General features: G+C 46.6%; 1 protein-coding gene across 1 annotated transcript in view; it reads left to right on the top strand.

Moving 5' to 3' along the window:
* LOC130116758 (connector enhancer of kinase suppressor of ras 2-like) overlaps positions 1-19,612 on the top strand; it is a 61,523-nt gene that overhangs the window by 21,971 nt on the left and 19,940 nt on the right. The window contains exons 4-8 of the mRNA XM_056284793.1: positions 7,543-7,648; positions 10,476-10,517; positions 10,618-10,737; positions 18,736-18,795; positions 18,962-19,030. Of these exons, the coding sequence (XP_056140768.1) occupies positions 7,543-7,648; positions 10,476-10,517; positions 10,618-10,737; positions 18,736-18,795; positions 18,962-19,030 (397 nt within the window). The remainder of the gene's footprint in view (positions 1-7,542; positions 7,649-10,475; positions 10,518-10,617; positions 10,738-18,735; positions 18,796-18,961; positions 19,031-19,612) is intronic.

The raw sequence follows: 19,612 nt of genomic DNA on the forward strand, positions 1-19,612 counted from the left end.
GGAAACCCCTCCATCACCAGAAGATACCCAGTCGCCAGCGTCCGGAATAGATGCAGTGCCAGACACCCCTACGCCTGCTGAGGTGCCTACGCCAGGCATCACTTCACCCAGACCAGGACCCATACAGGCCCCACCCAGAGACACACGGGTTGTACTTACCCCAGAAGAGACAGACGACCTCCGGATAGACTGACACTGTAGTCTAGAGACTAACCCACAGCGTTGGGGCATAATGTCTGTGAATGTTCTCATTCATCCAGGTCATGGTTATCCAAAGGAGTTGAATCAAATGCAAATGGACTTGGTATGTATCCGTGAAGACGTTTCGCCTCTCACCCAAGAGGCTTCCTCAGTTCGTGCCTTTCTGACTAGACCAAGCTAGTCTGTCTGGCTGGTGATGAGACTCAGAATTTATCCTCTTGGAGTCGTTTTCAGAGCTATTGATATGCGTGGCTCTTTTGTGTACAGATGTTTGGCCACGCCCGTCGTTATCGGAGCTATTGATTTGCATTTGTTTAGCAGCGACGGTCGTTGGGGGTGTTAGTTTCGACTTCATTATTCAAGGTTGGGGCATAATAAATCCCAGGGTTCAGTCCGGGAAATGAGGTAGTCTACCCTCTTTCCCTAGTTCAGGCAAAAGTTCTATATTGTCGAAACAAGTTTTGGTAATTAACACATGTTAATTTGTTAAAAGTAATTATAAAGGTACATGTTTTACTTTTGTTAAGGGAACATCAAAAGTAAAGGGGGAGGGATATGTTATGTATTGGCCATCTACTAGGTTTGTCCCTTCTGAGATACTGTCACGCTTCCCTTGTGTACCTTGTGTGTTATGGTTATGCGGACTCTGGGGTTTCGACAAGAATACATCTGACCACATAAAATACTCCTCCGTCTCCTGCCTCTTTATTTGAAGTTATACTCAAGTAGAAATAGGAGTATACAACAAGCACAAACTGGACTATTTATGTCTCATGGAAACCTGACAGTCACAGAATGATTTTCTAAAGCTAAATTCAGTGATTCCACCAGGATTTGTTTACATATGCAAACGTCGGTCTTCAGACAGGGGAGGCAGCCTTGTGCTGATCTATCGCGATAGTATAACTACTAAAAACTAACACCTCTCTCGCTACCTGAACTGCTTCTGGCTGTTAAGCTGTATGGACCTACTCCCATTATTGCAGCTGCTCTGCACAAATCACCTAAGGCATCGAATATTTTTATCACTCAACGCTCAACAGTTTTAACCACCTATAGTACAATGTCTTCCAATATAATCCTAATGGGGTATTTAAATGTTGATTCTGATAACACTAGCAATATGTTCACCAAAGAGTTTAAAGCAATGTTAGATTGCTTTGATCAAATGCAATATGTCAACTTTACAATCCATACCAAGGGTCATATCCTTGACTTGGTTTGCTATTCTGGCATCTCACCATATAAAATTACCTCTGCTGAACTACCCACCTCTGACCATAAAGCTGTGTTATTCAACATCAACCTACTGCTCAGTAAATCAAGGGTCCATTGTACCATATAATACTGCAACATTAGATATGTTAATCCAGATGATCTCAGCAGTTTAATTATTGAACCCCATTCCTGCTCCCACCTCCTCACTCCCTGATCTTATGGACTACTACAATAATATCTTATTTTCAGCACTTAATACTTTAGCCCCCATGAAAACATAGGTTGTCTCATTTGCCCATATTGCTCCTTGGTACACACCTGAATTATGTCAGCTCAAGGCTGTAGGTAGGTGCCTTTAGAGGCTTTGCACCAAGACTGGACTTGCTGTTCACAAACAAATGTATTCGGATCATATACTCCCTTACAAAAATGCTCTTTCAACAGCTAAAACCTCCTGTTATGCAAATATCATCAGTACAGTTAAAGGGAATACTGGAACTCTCTTCTCCACATTTTAAAGGTTATTAAATCCACCTGAAACCAATATGAACAATAACCTTTCTAATGTACAATTCTCTGCTTTTCTGTAGTTTTTTTAACTCCAAAATGAGTACCATTCGTGAGCAGCTAGCCTCTGCTAACATCATGCAGACTGACTTACCATCAGCAAGCGCTATGAAACTGTCCCCATCCACAGTCCTTTGTGACTTCAGTCTTCCAATGAAAAATCACATTTTTGAACTTATTACTAAGTCTAGCACCTCCACATGTTACCTGGATTCAATTCCCACAACCCTAGTTAAAACATGCCTGCTCGCTGTCATCTTCCTGATAACCTCCATCATCAACTCCTCTCTGTCCACTGGTACAGTTCCTCCTTCACTGAAGGTTGCAATAATCAGACCAACTGTGAAAATTTTTTATTTATATTCTACTGACCAAAAAACTACCAGCCTATTTCTAATATACCATTAATCTCCAAAATCCTTTGAGTTGGTAGTTGCATCTCAACTCCAGATCTACCTTGATAACAATAATCTCTTTGAACAATTCCAATCTGGCTTTTGCCCCAAACATAACGCAGAAACAGCTCTGGTTAAGCTCACCAATGACCTCCTTCGTGCAGCTGACTGGTCTACTCTCTATTCTCATCCTCCTTGGCCTGACTGCAGCCTTTGATACTAGATCCCATCAACTCCTCAGGGATCATCTGGCTAGCATTGGAGTTGGGGGCATTGTGTATCAGTGGTTTGCTTCCTACCTTACAGACAGGACACATTTTGTACAAATTCAGAATAACCGATCAGAAAGTTTGATAGTTCCTCATGTACTGATCTTGTTTCTATTTTCTTATCTTGTATCTTGTTAGTTTTTAGTTATTAGAGCGTGAGTGTCTGTAATAGAACTCAGTTTCCCCTCGGGGATAAATAAAGTATTCTGATTCTGATTGATGAAGTTCCAAAGGGTTTAATGTTGGGGCCATTCCTGTTTATTATTTACCTCTTCCCTCTTGGCAACATCTTCTGGCACTATGGTATCAATTTTGACTGCTATGCTGATGATACACAACTTTGTGTGTCCACTAAGCCCACTTCCACTCTCCCCTCCAGTACCCTCACTGCTTGTCTCCATGACATACAGATATGGATGACTAACAAGTATCGAAATTAAACAGTAATAAAACTGAACTACTTATCATTGGCAGTAAGTCTACAACTCTCAAAAAGTAATATTTGCTTGCTCCTCATTGCCGGAGTCAATATACCTGTCTCCACTCAGGCTAAGAGCCTTATTGTTGTCCTAGATAGTACCCTTTCTTTCTCCAGTCATATAAACAATGTCTCTCAGATTGCCTTTTTCCATCTGTGCAACATCTCCAGACTATGCCCTGTTTTAACACAATGCTCCACGGAAGTCTTAGTCAATGCTTTGGTCACATCACACATTGACTACTGGAATGCGACCCTGACAGGCATCCCCAACAAACTTATTCACCTACTTCAACTCATCCAGAACTCTGCAGTATGGATTATTACACGTTCAAAGTCCACTGACCATGTCTCTGCCCTGCTGATTCAATTACACTGGCTTCCTTTGTCACAGCGGATTAATTTTAAAATTTCATTATTAACATTCAAAGCTCTTCATAATCTATCCCCTGCTTATCTCACAGACCTCCTTCAGACTTATACCCCATCTTGCTCCCTGCAGTCTTCATCAGCATGTCTATTAGCACTACCAGCCATCAGCCTCCACACAATAGGTGCCAGAGCTTTCTCCTATGCTGCACCCAAACTCTGGAACTCCATTCCCTGTCACATCTGCTTACTGGACTCCATTACAGAATTCAAAACTGCTCTTAAAACCCACCTTTTTAAACTAGCATACTCACTTTAACAGCATTAACAGCATCAAATTCATGTTTTTTTTAACTCCTGCTGATGTATGCTCTATTGCTTATTGTGTTTTATTGTTGATTGCACTAATGTTTTACTGCTTTGCTTTGTTGTGTTTGATGTGAGGTGACTTTGAGTGTCATGAAAGGCGCCTTTAAATAAAATTGTTATTAATTATTATTACAATTTCTCTCATGTTTCCTGTTTTACATCCTGTAGAGCCGGGTCCAAACTATGGACCTGAGGCACTATAGGCATAGGCCGCGGAACCGGTATGGCCAGTAGGGCCGTGGCCATACCTACTTTGGCGTGCATCAAACATAAACGTGTAAAAATTCAAATCGCAAATACGTTAAATTCTTAATGTTTTGCACTTTTGCGTGCTTCCCGGGCTAATTTCCACTAGCTGTAAGCCTACGTACAGTACGTAGCCTATCACAAGCAACAAACTCTGTTTCCTAATGATTGATTGGTTATTTGTGTCACGTGAGCTTAGTGTCACACGGACGTGAATTTCACAGAAAAAAATACCAGTGCTCTATGTAAGTAGACTAACTGCTAGTGTGTTCGCTAAACTTTAAGCAATAGTAGCGTTAAAATGAATGATGAAGCGTCGAAAAATAACTGATTTCTTCGGGTCAAAGTTAACCAAGGTAGCTGAGACAACCACCGTCACTCCAGCCCACAATGAGCCCTCTGAGGAACCAGAAGTAGAATTTCTAACTGCCGCTGCTCCAACTAGCCCCTCTGCCGCTACCCTCAACGTTATGAGCCTATTGCCAGATGTACACAGGCTGTTGAAATTGTTTTATACAATTCCCGTGTCAACTGCCAGCGCCGAGAGGTCTTTCTCAACCCTTCGTCATATGAAGACTTATCTAAGGTCAACAATGACTCAAAGGAGACTCAATGACTTGATGTGCAGCCACACACACAGGGATGCTTTGGCCAATGTGGATGGTCTCGCCATTGCCAGTGACTTCATCCAGCACAACGAGAGACAGAGGAACTCCTTTGGGAACGTTTAAGATGGGGTAGTGAGTGTTGACATCTTTTAATCCTATGCAACTGGACTTGACGTGTCAAATGATTTATGCTCTCTAATCATACTGATTATACTATTTGATTTTGACTCAAGTGTAGGCTATAATCAGGACAAATAAAAACGGCACTAATAAATAATAATAAATAAAGTTATGCGTTACAAGTGTGGCTTGGGGGGGAGGGCGTCACGTCATTCTTGGCCCTACCCATTCGAAATGCGTTCTGCGGCCTATGACTATAGGGCAGATGTCACTTGATTGACAGTACTCATCGTAATATGTGGGCTGTTCCAAGTAGGGCGATCTTCTGGACTGCACAGATGTTGATGTTGCCTGGGATATGGTTGGTGAATTTTCCATTCCCTTCTTCATGGGTCCTAGAGCTCCGATGACCACTGGTGATGTTTTGGTCTTCATTCCCCACATCCTGTTGATTTCAATCTCCAGGTCCTTGACTTTCACTGAGGTCTTTTTTTCAGATGGTATTGCCATGTCGATGAGCATGCACCTCTTTTCCTTCCTGTCCTTGATAACAATGTCGGGCTTGTTGGCTTTTATCTCTCTGTCAGTGTTGATGGGCATGTCCCAGAGGATGGTGACATCATTGTTTTCAGTGACCGTTTTTGGCTGATGTTCGTACCACTTCTCTGTTGTCTTGATCTTGTAACTCCTGCAGATCTTCCAGTGCAGGTATGCGGATGCCTTGTTGCGCCTGTATATGTACTTGGTCTTTGCCAGTTCCGGGCAGCCTGAGACAATGTGGTTGATGGTTTCTTCGTACATTCCACGGATTATTTATTTTGGGTCTGTTCCATATCTGATGATGTGATGGTGATAGGATCTGGTTGCCAGGCTCTGGTCTTGTGCAACGATTATCAGGCCCTCTGTCTCTGCTTTCAGTCCGGTGCTCCTCAGCCACTGATGTGTCTTTTGTTGGTCCACGTCTGTGTCTTTCATTCTTTTTGGATACTTCCCGTGCATTGCTTTGACCTCCCAGGTTTTTTGCAGTTGCTGCTGGCCATGGTATTTTGGCTTCTGCTTCACTCGTTTGGCATAGATGGTAGTTGCCTCATTTTCTGTTGGTGGGGTTTCTGGGACATCATGCTCTTTCTTGAACAGCGCAGCTTCTTTATTGGTGGAGTAGATCTGTCGTTTTACTATTTGGAGGAGTGGGTCATCTGTTGTTGTCAGGTATGCATCCAGCCCAATAGTGGTGTCTTGAAAGTCAGTTCGAGTTGGACTAGGCCTCGTCCTCCTGAAGCTCTTGGTAGGTACGGCCTGTCGACATCTGCTTTTGGGTGGTGCATCTTCTCCATGGTCAGCATCTTTCTTGTCTTGGTGTCTAGTCTCTTGATGTCGTTCAGTTTCCAATTGATGATGTTGAAACTGTATGTCACTACAGGTATTGCTAGGGTGTTGATAGCTTCAGTTCTGTTAGCCGCAATGAGTTCGCTCTTCAGTACCATACGCACTCTCCTGTGGCACTCTTTTCAGATGTTCTTCTTCATGGTTGAGTGTTGTATGCCATCTCCTTCGTTGACTGCTAGGTACTTGCATGTGCTATCTTGGTCTAGCTCTTTGATTACGGTGTCAGTGTCAAGGTCTAAGTCTGCAGTCTTGGTAAGTCTTCCTTTCTTGAAAGTGGCTTTGGCACACTTGTCGATTCCGATTTCCATCTTGATGTCATTGCTGAAGGTCTGTCATTGCTGATTGTCGTCCTTGGTAAATGTCTTGAGGTTGTCAATGTAAAACGGGTGGTTCAGTTTGCCAATCTGTGATTTGTACCCATAGCTGCTATTGTTCAGTAGATTGCTGAGTGGAGCTAGTACAAGGCAGAAGAGCAGTGGTGATAGTGAGTCCCCTTGGAAGATTCTGCTTCTGATGTTGATCAGTCTCGATGTTAACGACCCCTCTGCATGATGGAGATTCAGGGTGGTCTTCCAGGTCTTCATGCTCTCTGTGATGAATTTGACAGTTGTTGGGCAGACTCTGTAGATCTTGAGGCTGTTCTCTATCCAGGAGTGTGGCATGCTGGCAAATGCCTTCCTTTAGTCAATCCATGCTGTTGACAAGTTCTTTTTCTTCGATTTGACCTCTTATTATCATTATTATTATTACTACATTTGGTATCCGATGTGATGTCATAGACTTGTAGTTGAATGTTTCCAGGCAAAAGTACTTAACAAGAAAATAGCTTGTGTCAGCTCAGTGTCGGCTACTAGTGGCTTTTACCATTCTTTGTAGAGAAGCTGCCATCTGTGTTTATAGTCTGTTAATATTTTTTGAAAACATGTTTTTCTTTGTTCACCAATGCTGTACAGTACTTTCGTCTCTGCAGGCTACTTATTCATCAACACCTGCTCTATTTATATCCTTTTTTTATGCTCTGAAAAAGCTGGATATAAATAAAATAATTCAAGTGTGTGTGTACGTGTGTGTGTGTGTGTGTGTGTGCAAGTACCTGAATGTGTGTACTTTTCTGTGCCGCAATCACCATTGGTAGTGAACAACACTGTGTCAAAGATAGTCAGTTGCACTTCTGTCCAAACTCAGGCTCTCTTCAAAATCAATAACGATATAAAGTTATTGATGCTTGGGAACATTCAGCCAATATGCAATGTATATGCATTACCTTTGCCAGTAAATCAGGTTAAAATCAAGAATGATCTAATGGTTCATTCCAGGTGCTACTTCTTTTTCAGGTCCCCATTTGCTGCAGTGGCAGACTACTCCATAACAAGAAATAATGTGATCCAGCTGTGTCTAGAACTCACTACAATTGTACAACAGGTAAAACAAATCATTTAACCACAAACCAGTCTTGTGAGAAACATCCTCAAATAGTTATAATTTACTTTTTCTCCGAGAGAAACTTTTCAATGTGTATACTGCTACTAAAGTAAAGTGGCTTAATTCTCAAAAGATACGTTCCAGGATACGTTCATTTCTTTAATTTCAGATTCAGATGCTTTATCCTCTAAACAGATGGTGATGATGTTTGTGCAGTCAACATACACAGACACATCATTTCATACATCCATTAAATCCAATAGCTCAAATGAGTAAAGTCCCATAGAAAATAGGACCATCCTCCAAATAAGAGCACAATATGTATTGTGTGTGTGTGTGTGGGGGGGGGTAAACTCAGTTAAATTCAGATGTTGGTATAGGGCTATTCCTGGCCCTGTTAGTTTGTGAGGTTATGGGTGGTTGTGCATGGCTGCTGGACCTGGTCTCATTAAGTTGGTGTGATTTATTTATGTGGTAAGGCGTTAAAATGTCTTTGGTACGTTTGATTTAAAATAAACCATTTGTTGCATATGAATAAGATGCATTCATCTCAGAAACAAGGCATAAATCAAACTAGCTATACAGACCAATCCCATAGAAAAACTCAACAGTTTCACCTACTTAAAAAAAAACGCTCTACACCCTCGAATGCCAGTTTGATGTTTTTGGATGAAACGTGTACGTATACTTAGATCAGGACATCCTCTCTTCACACCCGTTCTATCAGCATCAGCAGCAAGAAGTTTAGGCTTAAACAACAGCTTAAAAATTGAGCTGAAATAGCGGCAGGCACTTTATGAGTTCAACATTTAGGATGTGATTTTCTTATGAGTATAAAAAAATTACAATTTGCTATTTCCATGCAAACATGATTACCGACAATGACGATTGAATAACTTGAGAGTAGGGTGCAGGTTGAAGAGAGCCTGGAGAGGTGGAGGTATGCACTGGAGAAAAGAGGAATGAAAGTCAGTAGGAGCAAGACAGAATACATATGCGTGAATGAGAGGGAGGACAGTGGAATGGTGAGGATGCAAGGAGTAGAGGTCATGAAGGTATATGAGTTTAAATAGTTGGGGGTCAGCTGTCCATAGTAACAGGGAGTGCAGAAGAGGGGTGAAGAAGAGAGTGCAGGCAGGGTGGAGAAGAGTGTCAGGAGTGATTTGCGACAGAAGGGTACCAGCAAGAATTAATGGGAAGGTTTACAAGATGGGCGGCATGGTGGCACAGTGGTTAGTGCAATCGCCTCACAGCAAGAAGGTCCTGGGTTCGAGCCCCGGGGTAGTCCAACCTTGGTGGGTCATCCCAGGTCGTCCTCTGTGTAGAGTTTACATGTTCTCCCTGTGTCTGTGTGGATTTCCTCTGGGGGTTCCGGTTTCCTCCCACAGTCCAAAGACACGCAAGTCAGGTGAATTGGCTGTACTAAATTGTCCCTAGGTATGTGTGTGTGTGTGTGTGTGTGTGTGTGTGTGTGTGTGTGTGTGTGTGTGTGTGTGTGTGTATCAGCCCTGTGATGGTCTGGCGGCCTAACCAGGGTGTCTCCCCATCTGCCGCCCAATGACTACTGGAATAGGCTCCAGCATCCCCGTAACCCTGAGAACAGGATCAGTGGTTCAGATGATGGATGGTTTACAAGATTGTAGTGAGACCAGCTGTGTTATATGGTTTGGAGACAGTGGCACTGATGAAAAGACAGGAGGTGGAGCTGGAGGTGGCCGAGTTGAAGATGCTAAGATTTTCATTGGGAGTGACAAAGAAGGACAAGATTAGGAATGATTATATTAGAGGGACCGCTCAAGTTGGATGGTTTGGAGACAAAGCAAGAGAGGCAAGATTGAGATTGTTTGGACATGTGTGGAGGAGAGATGCTGGGTATATTGGGAGAAGTATGCTGGATATGGAGCTGCCAGGGAAGAGGAAAAGAGGAAGGCCAAAGAAGAGGTTTATGGGTGTGGTGATGGAGGACTGACTCTTTCTCAGAGATCAGGAAGAAATGGAAACGGATGATTCGCTATGGCGACCCCTAACGGGAGCAGCTGAAAGTAGTAGTAGTTGTAGTAGTAGGATTGAATAATTTGGGGCTATTTGAGCCTGTGGTTTACAGCACATCCATGGTTTTCATTCTGCTAATTGATTCAGTGAGTAGAGGCTTTTAACCGCTATATGTGCTATTTATTTACGTTGTGTGTTCAAGTGTGGATGATGATAAACATCAAAACTTCCTTATTTCAACTCCTCATTTCAATTTTCCCAATACTGTCTACTCAAGTTTAAAAATACTTCATTAAAAATGTAGGCGTTGTGACGAGATGTCCACTACAGATGTGGTACCTGTAAAAAACAATGTTAAGCAGAGGAGTTACAGATGAAATTTCCCTGATGAGCAAATATTCTGGAGGTACCATTGTCCTCACTTAGCCTGGCATACTTAAATCCCAAAGGGATTTCTAAATAATCCCACATTGAAGAAGTAATAAGGATAGTTTAAGAATGCTGCTTATGTCTCCATAAGGCTGCAGTGGAAAATATTGTGTGTACAGAGCAAAGAGGAAAATGAAATTGGGGGAAAAAAATGTACAGTTGAAGTGAAAGAGGAAAGAAGAGGGAGAAGGCTGAAGGATGGGGGGGGGGGGAGAAAGAGAGCGAGACCGGCCTCTGCATTGGTGACTCATTTGTTTTGTATTTCTGCTGTATGTGTGGGTGTATAGGGGGTTATAGGTGCCAAACCGTTCAAGTCTTTGCATGTTTCCACCCACAGCAAATAATATGCCAATAATAACCACATTTCATTGTCTTGAGGTAACGGTACCCTGTACATTTTCTGCAGGACTGCTCAGTGTACGAAACAGAAAACAAAATTCTGCATGTGGTGAGTTGTCCAATTTCATTCTGCTTCACGTCATCCAATGTAAATGGAAAGAAAATGCTGGCCCCTAAAAACTGCTTTATTACCAATTTCTTCTCCCCAGTGTAAGACCCTGTCTGGAGTGTGTGACCACATCATTTCTCTGTCCTCGGACCCCTTGGTGTCCCAAGCTGCGCATCTGGAAGTTGTGCAGCTAGCCAACATTAAATCCACCGAGGGATTGGTAAGACACTCTCTGACCCTCACTCATCCATAGTTCCTCATAAGCCGCTCTGACAGTCTTTCATGTAATGCCAACTATGACGCCTACAGCCGTGTACCTGAGTACCTACAGGGTCTGAAAATATAGACACATGGAAAGCTACTAAGCAAAACTAATGAAAACGTTAAGGGGTATCAGGCGTCCGGGTAGCGTAGCAGTCTATTCCGTTGCGTACCAACACGGGGCTTGCCGGTTCAAATCCCCATGTTACCTCCGGCTTGGTTGGGCGTCCCTACAGACAAAATTGTCAGTGTCTGCGGGTGGGAAGCCAGATGTGGGTATGTGTCCTTGTTGCTGCACTAGCGCCTCTGGTCAGTTGGGGCGCCGGTTCAGGGGGGAGGGGGAACTGGGGGGAATAGTGTGATCCTTCCACGTGCTATGTCCCCCTGACAAAACTCCTCACTGTCAGGTGGAAAGAAGTGGCTGGCGACTTCACATGTATCGGAGGAGGCATGTGGTAGTCTGCAGCCCTCCCCGGATTAGCAGAGGGGGTGGAGCAGCGAATGGGATGGCTCGGAAGAGGGGTAATTGGCTGGATACAATTGGGGAAAAAAAGAGGGCGAAAAAAGAAAAGAAAAAGACTGACCATAGGTAGACATGATAGTGTGGTGATGATACACAATTGACGATAGAGTCACCAGGGGCTGCTCCTCCTTTTAAGGCAGATGTTCAGAGTGCTGATGTAGGCACTGCTTAGAGTTTTCCAGGAAGTAGAGCCTTGTTTGCAGCAGCCTAGTGGTTAGCTGGTTGCCATGAGAGATTGTGCTGTATCGGTGTTGTTTTGTGTGGCGAGTAAACGGAATTGACTCGACTTGATCTCTCCGTCTCCTCATTCCTGTACTCCCACATTGGTGACCCCGCACGTTGACAACGAACATGTCGACCCAAAGCGATGAGGACACCTCTCCGGCTCTGAGTGATGCTAACGGTATGGCTCATGTTAGCGCTAGCATCTCAGCAGCAACGGTGAAGTTGCCCGAGTTTTGGCAGCACAGTCCCCGGCCATGGTTTCAGCACATTGAAGCCCAGTTCGACCTGGGAGGAATATCGCGGGACGTTACGAGGTATTTCCATGTGGTGGCGGCGTTGGATGCCCAGATGACGGCCCAAGCTATGGGGCTTCTGGAAGGCCCCCGGCTGTGGGAAAATACGGCGCACTCAAGGCATTCCTTTTGCAGCTCTTCGAGCTGTCGGAGATGGAGAAGGCGGATTGCCTGTTGTCACTCAACGGACTCGGCAATAGCAAACCTTCTGAGCTGCTGGAGAAAATGTTGGCCGTTTTGGGCTTGGCAGACCCCACCTTCATTTTCACCCATATTTTTCTACGGCGCACTCAAGGCATTCCTTTTGCAGCTCTTCGAGCTGTCGGAGATGGAGAAGGCGGATTGCCTGTTGTCACTCAACGGACTCGGCAATAGCAAACCTTCTGAGCTGCTGGAGAAAATGTTGGCCGTTTTGGGCTTGGCAGACCCCACCTTCATTTTCACCCATATTTTTCTACGGCAGCTCCCAGCGCCTGTGCGCACAGCGCTAGCCAGCTCCCTCCTCTCCTCCACCAAAGACTACCGCACTCTGGGTGCGGAAGCGGACAGGATTTTCTACGCCAACCGGCAGCAGTTCGTTCATGCGATGCTCCCCACCCAGACCTCGTCCCCGCCTCTGGAGGATGCAGCGGGCACCGCGGCTGCGGTGGCTGCCTGCCGCCAGCATGACAGTGGGCTGTGTTATTACCACAACAGGTTTGGTGCCAGGGCCAAGCAGTGTCGCCCGCCATGCAGCTTCAGCGTCCAGGGCAGGGGTGTCAAACTCCAGGCCTCGAGAGCTGCAGTGTCTGCAGGTATTTGTTGCAACCATGCACTACACCACCTGATTAAACTAGTTCCTTTCCCTCCTTGATCCAGCTAATTAGTTAAATCAGGTGGTGTAGTGCACGGTTGCAACAAATACCTGCAGACACTGCGGCCCTCGAGGCCTGGAGTTTGACACCTCTGGTCCAGGGAAACACCAGGGTCATCGCGCAATAGCAGCGTCGGCGAGAACAGCAGGCTGTTGTTTATCAAGGACGCCTTATCTGGCTTGCGGCTGCTGGTCGATTCAGGTGCTCAGCGTAGCATCCTGCCTTAATTGGCCGCGGACCTCATGGCCGGCGGACAAGGCCCCCTGATGGATGCCGCAAACGGCACGCCCATATGTACCTACTGCACCAGGTATGTGGAGGTGTGTTTCGGCGGGTGGCGTTTCGGCTGGGACTTCGTTATGGCTGCAGTGTCGGTTCCCCTCCTGGGCGCGGACTTCCTGTACGCCTTCAGGCTGCTGGTGGATGTTACGAACTGTCGCTTGATTGATGCTGTCTCTTTCGCTCCATACCCGTGCACACTGGGAGGTGCAGGGACGCTCGGCCTGTCAAACATGCTGGCCGCCGGAGATACGTATCAATGACTGCTCGCAGAGTTCCTTGACCTCACCACACCTACGTTCTCATCAGCAGTGGCCAAGCACGGCGTGGAGCACCATATTGCCACCGACGGCCCCCCGGTCTACGCACGTGCTCGGCGCATCGAGTCAGCTAAGCCCGCAGTCGCCAAAGAGGAGTTTGCCACCATGGAATGCCTCGGCATCACGCGCTGCTCGGACAGCCCGTGGGCCTCCCCCCTCCACATGGTTTCTAAGGCTGACGGTGGTTGGCGCCCCTGCGGCGATTTTCGTTGCCTGAACAACGCCACAACACCTGACCGGTACCCCATCCCGCACACACAGGACTGCTCCGCCCACCTGGCGGGTGCCACCATCTTTCTAAAGTAGATTTGGTGCGGAGCTACCACCAGGTACCGGTCCACCCTCGGGATGTGCCCAAGACAGCGGTCATCACGCTATTTGGACTCTTCAAGTTCCTGCGGATGCCCTTCAGTCTCAAGGGGGCAGTGCAGATGTTCCAGCGGCTGATGGACTCTGTGCTACGGGATATGCCGTTCTTGTTTGTTTACTTGGATGACATTGTCATGGCCAGCGCATCCGCGAAGGAGCACCTGACACACCTCCGGCAGTTGTTCGAGCTGCTCAGTGCGCATGGACTCATAGTCAACCCAGCCAAGTGCCAGTTTGGCCTGTCGTCCATCGACTTTCTCGGCCAGCCGTTCCGCTTCCTGCCAGAGTGGATGTCGTCACCAGTTTTCCACGCCCCCTCACTGTGAAGTCCCTGCAGGAGTTCCTGGGCATGGTGAACTTTTATAACAGGTTCATTCCCCACGCAGCTCACCGCATGCAGCCCTTGTACGAGGCCCTGCGGGGCAAGGAAGCCAAGGGCGGGGTAGACTGGTCCCCAGGGATGGACGAAGCTTTCGACGACGCCAAGGCTGCGCTGGCCAATGCCGCTTTGCTGGTGCACCGTCCCTCACTGCCCCGACTGCCCTCACGACTGACGCCTCTGACTATGCGGTTGGGGCGGTGTGCGAACAGTGGGTGGGCAGTGCCTGGCAGCCCCTTGCCCCCCTAGCAAACAACTTAAGGACAACGAGTGAAAGTACAGCACTTTCGACCGGGAGCTCCTGGGTCTCTTCCTCGCCACCCGACACTTCAGGTTCCTGTTAGAAGGCCGCCGTTTCACTGCCTTTGTTGACCACACGCCGCTGACATAGGGCATGGCCAAGACCTCCGAGCTGTGGTCCGGGCGCCAACAGCGTCAGCTCTCTGGCATCTCGGAGTTTACCACGGATATCTGGCATGTGGCTGGCAAGGACAACTTGGTCGCTGACTGCCTCTCCCGGGCAGTGGCAGGGTCCGTTCACTTGGGACTCGATTATGCTGCCATGGCTGCAGACCAAGACGCTGATGTGGACATCCAGGCCTAGCGGACGGCCGCTATGGGGCTGCAGTTGGAGGATGTGGTGTTTGACAGCACCAACGCCACGCTCCTCTGCGATGTTTCCACGGACCAGCCCCGCCCCTTTGGGCCCACTGGCTGGCGGCGCCGTGTTTTTGACGTTATCCATGGCCTTTCCCACCCAGGTGTGAAGGCGTCCACTAAGCTGGTGGGGGCCAAGTTCGTCTGGCCCGGCCTCAGGAAGGATGTCAAGGTCTGGGCTGACTCCTGCGTGGCATGCCAGTGTTCCAAAGTACACTGTCATACCAAAGCCCCCTTGGCGCCATTCCTGGTGCCTGAGAGGCATTTTGACCATGTGAATGTGGACCTGGTGGGCCCCCTGCCCCCCTCCCACGGGTTCACTCACCTTCTCACCATGGTGGACAGGACCACCAGGTGGCCGGAACCTGGTCCCCTGTCATCGACCACATCTACTGAGGTGGCCCGGGCGTTCGTCAGGTCCTGGGTGGCTCGTTTTGGCATGCCGGCTGACCTCACCTCCGACAGGGGCCCACAGTTCACGTTGGACCTCTGGACTGCAGTCGCGGAGCAGCTGGGGGTGAAGCTCCACTGCACCACCGCATACAACCTGCAGGGCAACGGACTTTGTGAGTAGTTTCATCGGTCTATGAAGGCCGCTCTTCGTGCCAGCCTCATGGACAGTAACTGGGTCGATCGCCTCCCGTGGGTCATGCTCGGCCTTCAGTCCGCCCCCAAGGAAGACCTCCAGTCCTTGTCTGCCAAGCTGATTTACGGCCAGCCGCTGCGTGTCCCGGGTGAGTTTCTCCCAGACGCTGTGGCCCCCTGGTCTGCAGCTTCTCATCGGGTTGTGGCCCGGGATGGTGCCAATGCTTTCGCTCCGATCCCTACATCTCACTACTGCCTCCCTCAGTCCTATGTCCCCAAGAATCTGCTGTCGACCAGGTACGTCTTCATCCGCCGCGACAGCCACCGTACCCCCCTGCAGCCCCCCTACGACGGGCCCTTCCGCATCCTGGAAGCGGGGCCTAAGAACTTTGTGGTGGACATGGGGGGCAAGCCAGAGCGGGTCTCGGTGGACCGTCTCAAGCCTGCCCATTTGGACCTGGGTGGGCTGGTCGAACTGGCCCTGCCCTCGTGGCGTGGACGCCCCCCTTCTCGGGCCCCCAGCCCAGCCTCAGCCCCTGCCCGGGCTCCGGCTCTGTCCCCTGCCCCCGCCCCTATACCCATTCAGTGCAGCCGTTTTGGCCGCCTGGTCCGCCCCCCGAGACGTTGAATGTTTCACTGGGGACTGTTCGCCTGGTGGCTGTTCGTGTTTCACTGAGTACTGATGTGTTAAATTACTGTTTTGCATTTTTTCGTGATGGTGAATTCTGGGGGGGCCTGTGCGGTGATGCACAATTGACGATAGATTCACCATGGGCTGCTGCTCCTTTAAGGCAGACGTTCAGACTGCTGACGTAGGCACTGCTTAGAATTTTCCAGGAAGTAGAGCCATGTTTGCAGCAGGCTAGCGGTTAGCTGGTTGCCACGAGAGATTGTGCTGTATCGGTGTTGTTTTGTGTGGCGAGTAAATGGAATTGACTCGACTCGATCTCTCCGTCTCCTCATTCCTGCACTCCCACAATAGTATATTAATTTTGGTGTGGTTTGAAAGCAGCATCTTAAAAACTATCTCATATCCAAATGACTTTTTCTCACACTGAAAAACACAGGAAATATGCTTTCCTCTTTTTGCAGCTTGAAATTGACAGAGTACATGCAAAGAGTAGTTTGTGTTTACACAATGCATAACACATTTATGGATGAAAATATAATAAACTAAAGATGACTGTCAGCGCTTTTGACCTCAGTCATTATGTCGTTCCACAACCGAGTACTGAGAATAGGTAGCCAAAGTACCAGTATGTTTTTGTCCAGTAATTCAAGGCTCATTGGAGCTGTCCCCAAACTGGGTTATGATAAGCCAGTGGGCATATGAGTCGACTTGTGAAACAGAATTAAAAAAAACAGCAACAACAACTTTTGAAATGGGCAAGGTACTAGAAAGCTGGAATTTGCCATTTTTTGAGTGTAACAACTGATCGCTTATACACTTACAGTACTTTTGGGACATAGTGTTTGTGTTTAATGGCAGAGTAGACACTTCCTTTGCCACTCTGAAACCATCAACCCTTTGTTGGACCTCTCCATCTTAGCACTGACCTATGCACAGACATGAGAATCTGGCTTGGGGCTACAGTAAGCACCCTCCCCCCATGCATGTAAGGGCATGGAAGTCCTCTCATCCGTTCAATAAAACCTGAACAGAACACTGGTCCAAGTGGCCTAAAAATAAACCTCTTACACTCATCTTGGAAACTAGCTGTGTGTGTGTGTGTGTGTGTGTGTGTGTGTGTGTGTGTGTGTGTGTGTGTGTGTGTATGTGTGTGTATGTGTGTGTGTGTGTGTGCGTGCATGCATGTGTGCGCGGGCGTGTGTTTTTATACACTTTAAGCCCCTTTTAGCGAAAGCTTTGAGTCAGCCTCCCTGCAACAGACGTGTGTCAAACAGTATTTGCACAGAATTCTCATTCTTTATTTCACTCAGTATATACACTACCGTTCAAAAGTTTGGGATCACCCAAACAATTTTGTGTTTTCCATGAAAAGTCACACTTATTCACCACCATATGTTGTGAAATGAATAGAAAATAGAGTCAAGACATTGACAAGGTTAGAAATAATGATTTGTATTTGAAATAAGATTTTTTTTACATCAAACTTTGCTTTCGTCAAAGAATCCTCCATTTGCAGCAATTACAGCATTGCAGACCTTTGGCATTCTAGCTGTTAATTTGTTGAGGTAATCTGGAGAAATTGCACCCCACGCTTCCAGAAGCAGCTCCCACAAGTTGGATTGGTTGGATGGGCACTTCTTTGAGCAGATTGAGTTTCTGGAGCATCACATTTGTGGGGTCAATTAAACGCTCAAAATGGCCAGAAAAAGAGAACTTTCATCTGAAACTCGACAGTCTATTCTTGTTCTTAGAAATGAAGGCTATTCCATGCGAGAAATTGCTAAGAAATTGAAGATTTCCTACACCGGTGTGTACTACTCCCTTCAGAGGACAGCACAAACAGGCTCTAACCAGAGTAGAAAAAGAAGTGGGAGGCCGCGTTGCACAACTGAGCAAGAAGATAAGTACATTAGAGTCTCTAGTTTGAGAAACAGACGCCTCACAGGTCCCCAACTGGCATCTTCATTAAATAGTACCTGTTAGAGCCTGTTTGTGCTGTCCTCTGAAGGGAGTAGTACACACCGGTGTAGGAAATCTTCAATTTCTTAGCAATTTCTCGCATGGAATAGCCTTCATTTCTAAGAACAAGAATAGACTGTCGAGTTTCAGATGAAAGTTCTCTTTTTCTGGCCATTTTGAGCGTTTAATTGACCCCACAAATGTGATGCTCCAGAAACTCAATCTGCTCAAAGAAGTGCCCATCCAACCAATCCAACTTGTGGGAGCTGCTTCTGGAAGCGTGGGGTGCAATTTCTCCAGATTACCTCAACAAATTAACAGCTAGAATGCCAAAGGTCTGCAATGCTGTAATTGCTGCAAATGGAGGATTCTTTGACGAAAGCAAAGTTTGATGTAAAAAAAATCTTATTTCAAATACAAATCATTATTTCTAACCTTGTCAATGTCTTGACTCTATTTTCTATTCATTTCACAACATATGGTGGTGAATAAGTGTGACTTTTCATGGAAAACACGAAATTGTTTGGGTGATCCCAAACTTTTGAACGGTAGTGTATCTCACTCTGCCCGGAGCACAGTTTACAATGTCAGGGCAACTTATGAAATATTACAGTAGGTATTTTGTCATCCAGAAAGAAAAATATAATAAATTTACTGAAACTCTTCAGTGCACATTGTGTTATATCATGCAGCAAATCCTACTCATATTTATTCTAAGCAAGTCAAATGAAACGCTAAGGTTTAAAAATACTATTTGACTCTGATCTGCTCTGCATGTGAGTGTCTTTGATGAGCTCTGTGCTTGCATCATGCTGATGTCCGACTGTGATTGCGTTTGATTTTTCCTTTAAATGCAAACGGGATTTTGTTCCTCTTTCTACAGGGCATGTATATCAAATCAACATATGATGGTTTGCATGTGATCACTGGGACAACAGAAGGCGTAAGTATAGGTTTATTTTTCTCCTTGCCTGTAGTATACGGGGTGAGGCGTGTCCCTATTTGTTCCTGGTTCCTGATTTTTTTTACATCACAGTAAATCTGATAAGAGTAAACATGAGTGGTATCAAACATAGTGTGTTTTCAATTCTGTCTGTTCCATCTATTAGTCCCTGGCTGACCGCTGTAAGAAAATCCATGCTGGAGATGAAGTCATCCAGGTCAATCATCAGACAGTGGTAAAACCCTCCTCTGTTTAACAAAGCCTCTGGGTACTCGTGTAATGTATTTGTCAGTGTCTATTAGTGATGCGCAGATCAGCTCGGGAGCCACCCAAAACCGCAACCTGCTATTCCTAACTTTTTACTTTCAAATGCTTAAAATTTAACCTGTTTGTTAGGCTAAAATAAATTGTAGACTATACAATAGCCTACAGCATATGATATTTGGCTGTTTAGGCGTATTGTTGAAACACAGAATAACTGTCTAAGCCTACTGTGTGTGGGTGTGTGTTACAGATTAAACAGATCAGATTGATAGGCTGTAAGGCTATGAAGAGACTAATGAAAACAATAATTGTCTAACCTTAGGTGTCTGGGTGGCATGGTGGTCTATTTCGTTGCCTACCAACACGGGGATTGCCGGTTCAAATCCCTGTGTTACCTCCGGCTTGGTCGGGTGTTCCTACAAACACAATTGGCCGTGTCTATGGGTGAGAAGCCGGATGTGGGTATGTTTCCTGGCCGCTGCACTAGTGCCTCCTCTGGTCGGTCGGGGTGCCCAATTGGGGGGGGGGGGGGGGCAGCAGGGGAGAATAGCGT

This window comes from Lampris incognitus, chromosome 8 (genome assembly GCF_029633865.1).
Source record: "Lampris incognitus isolate fLamInc1 chromosome 8, fLamInc1.hap2, whole genome shotgun sequence".
Lineage (NCBI taxonomy): Eukaryota > Metazoa > Chordata > Actinopteri > Lampriformes > Lampridae > Lampris > Lampris incognitus.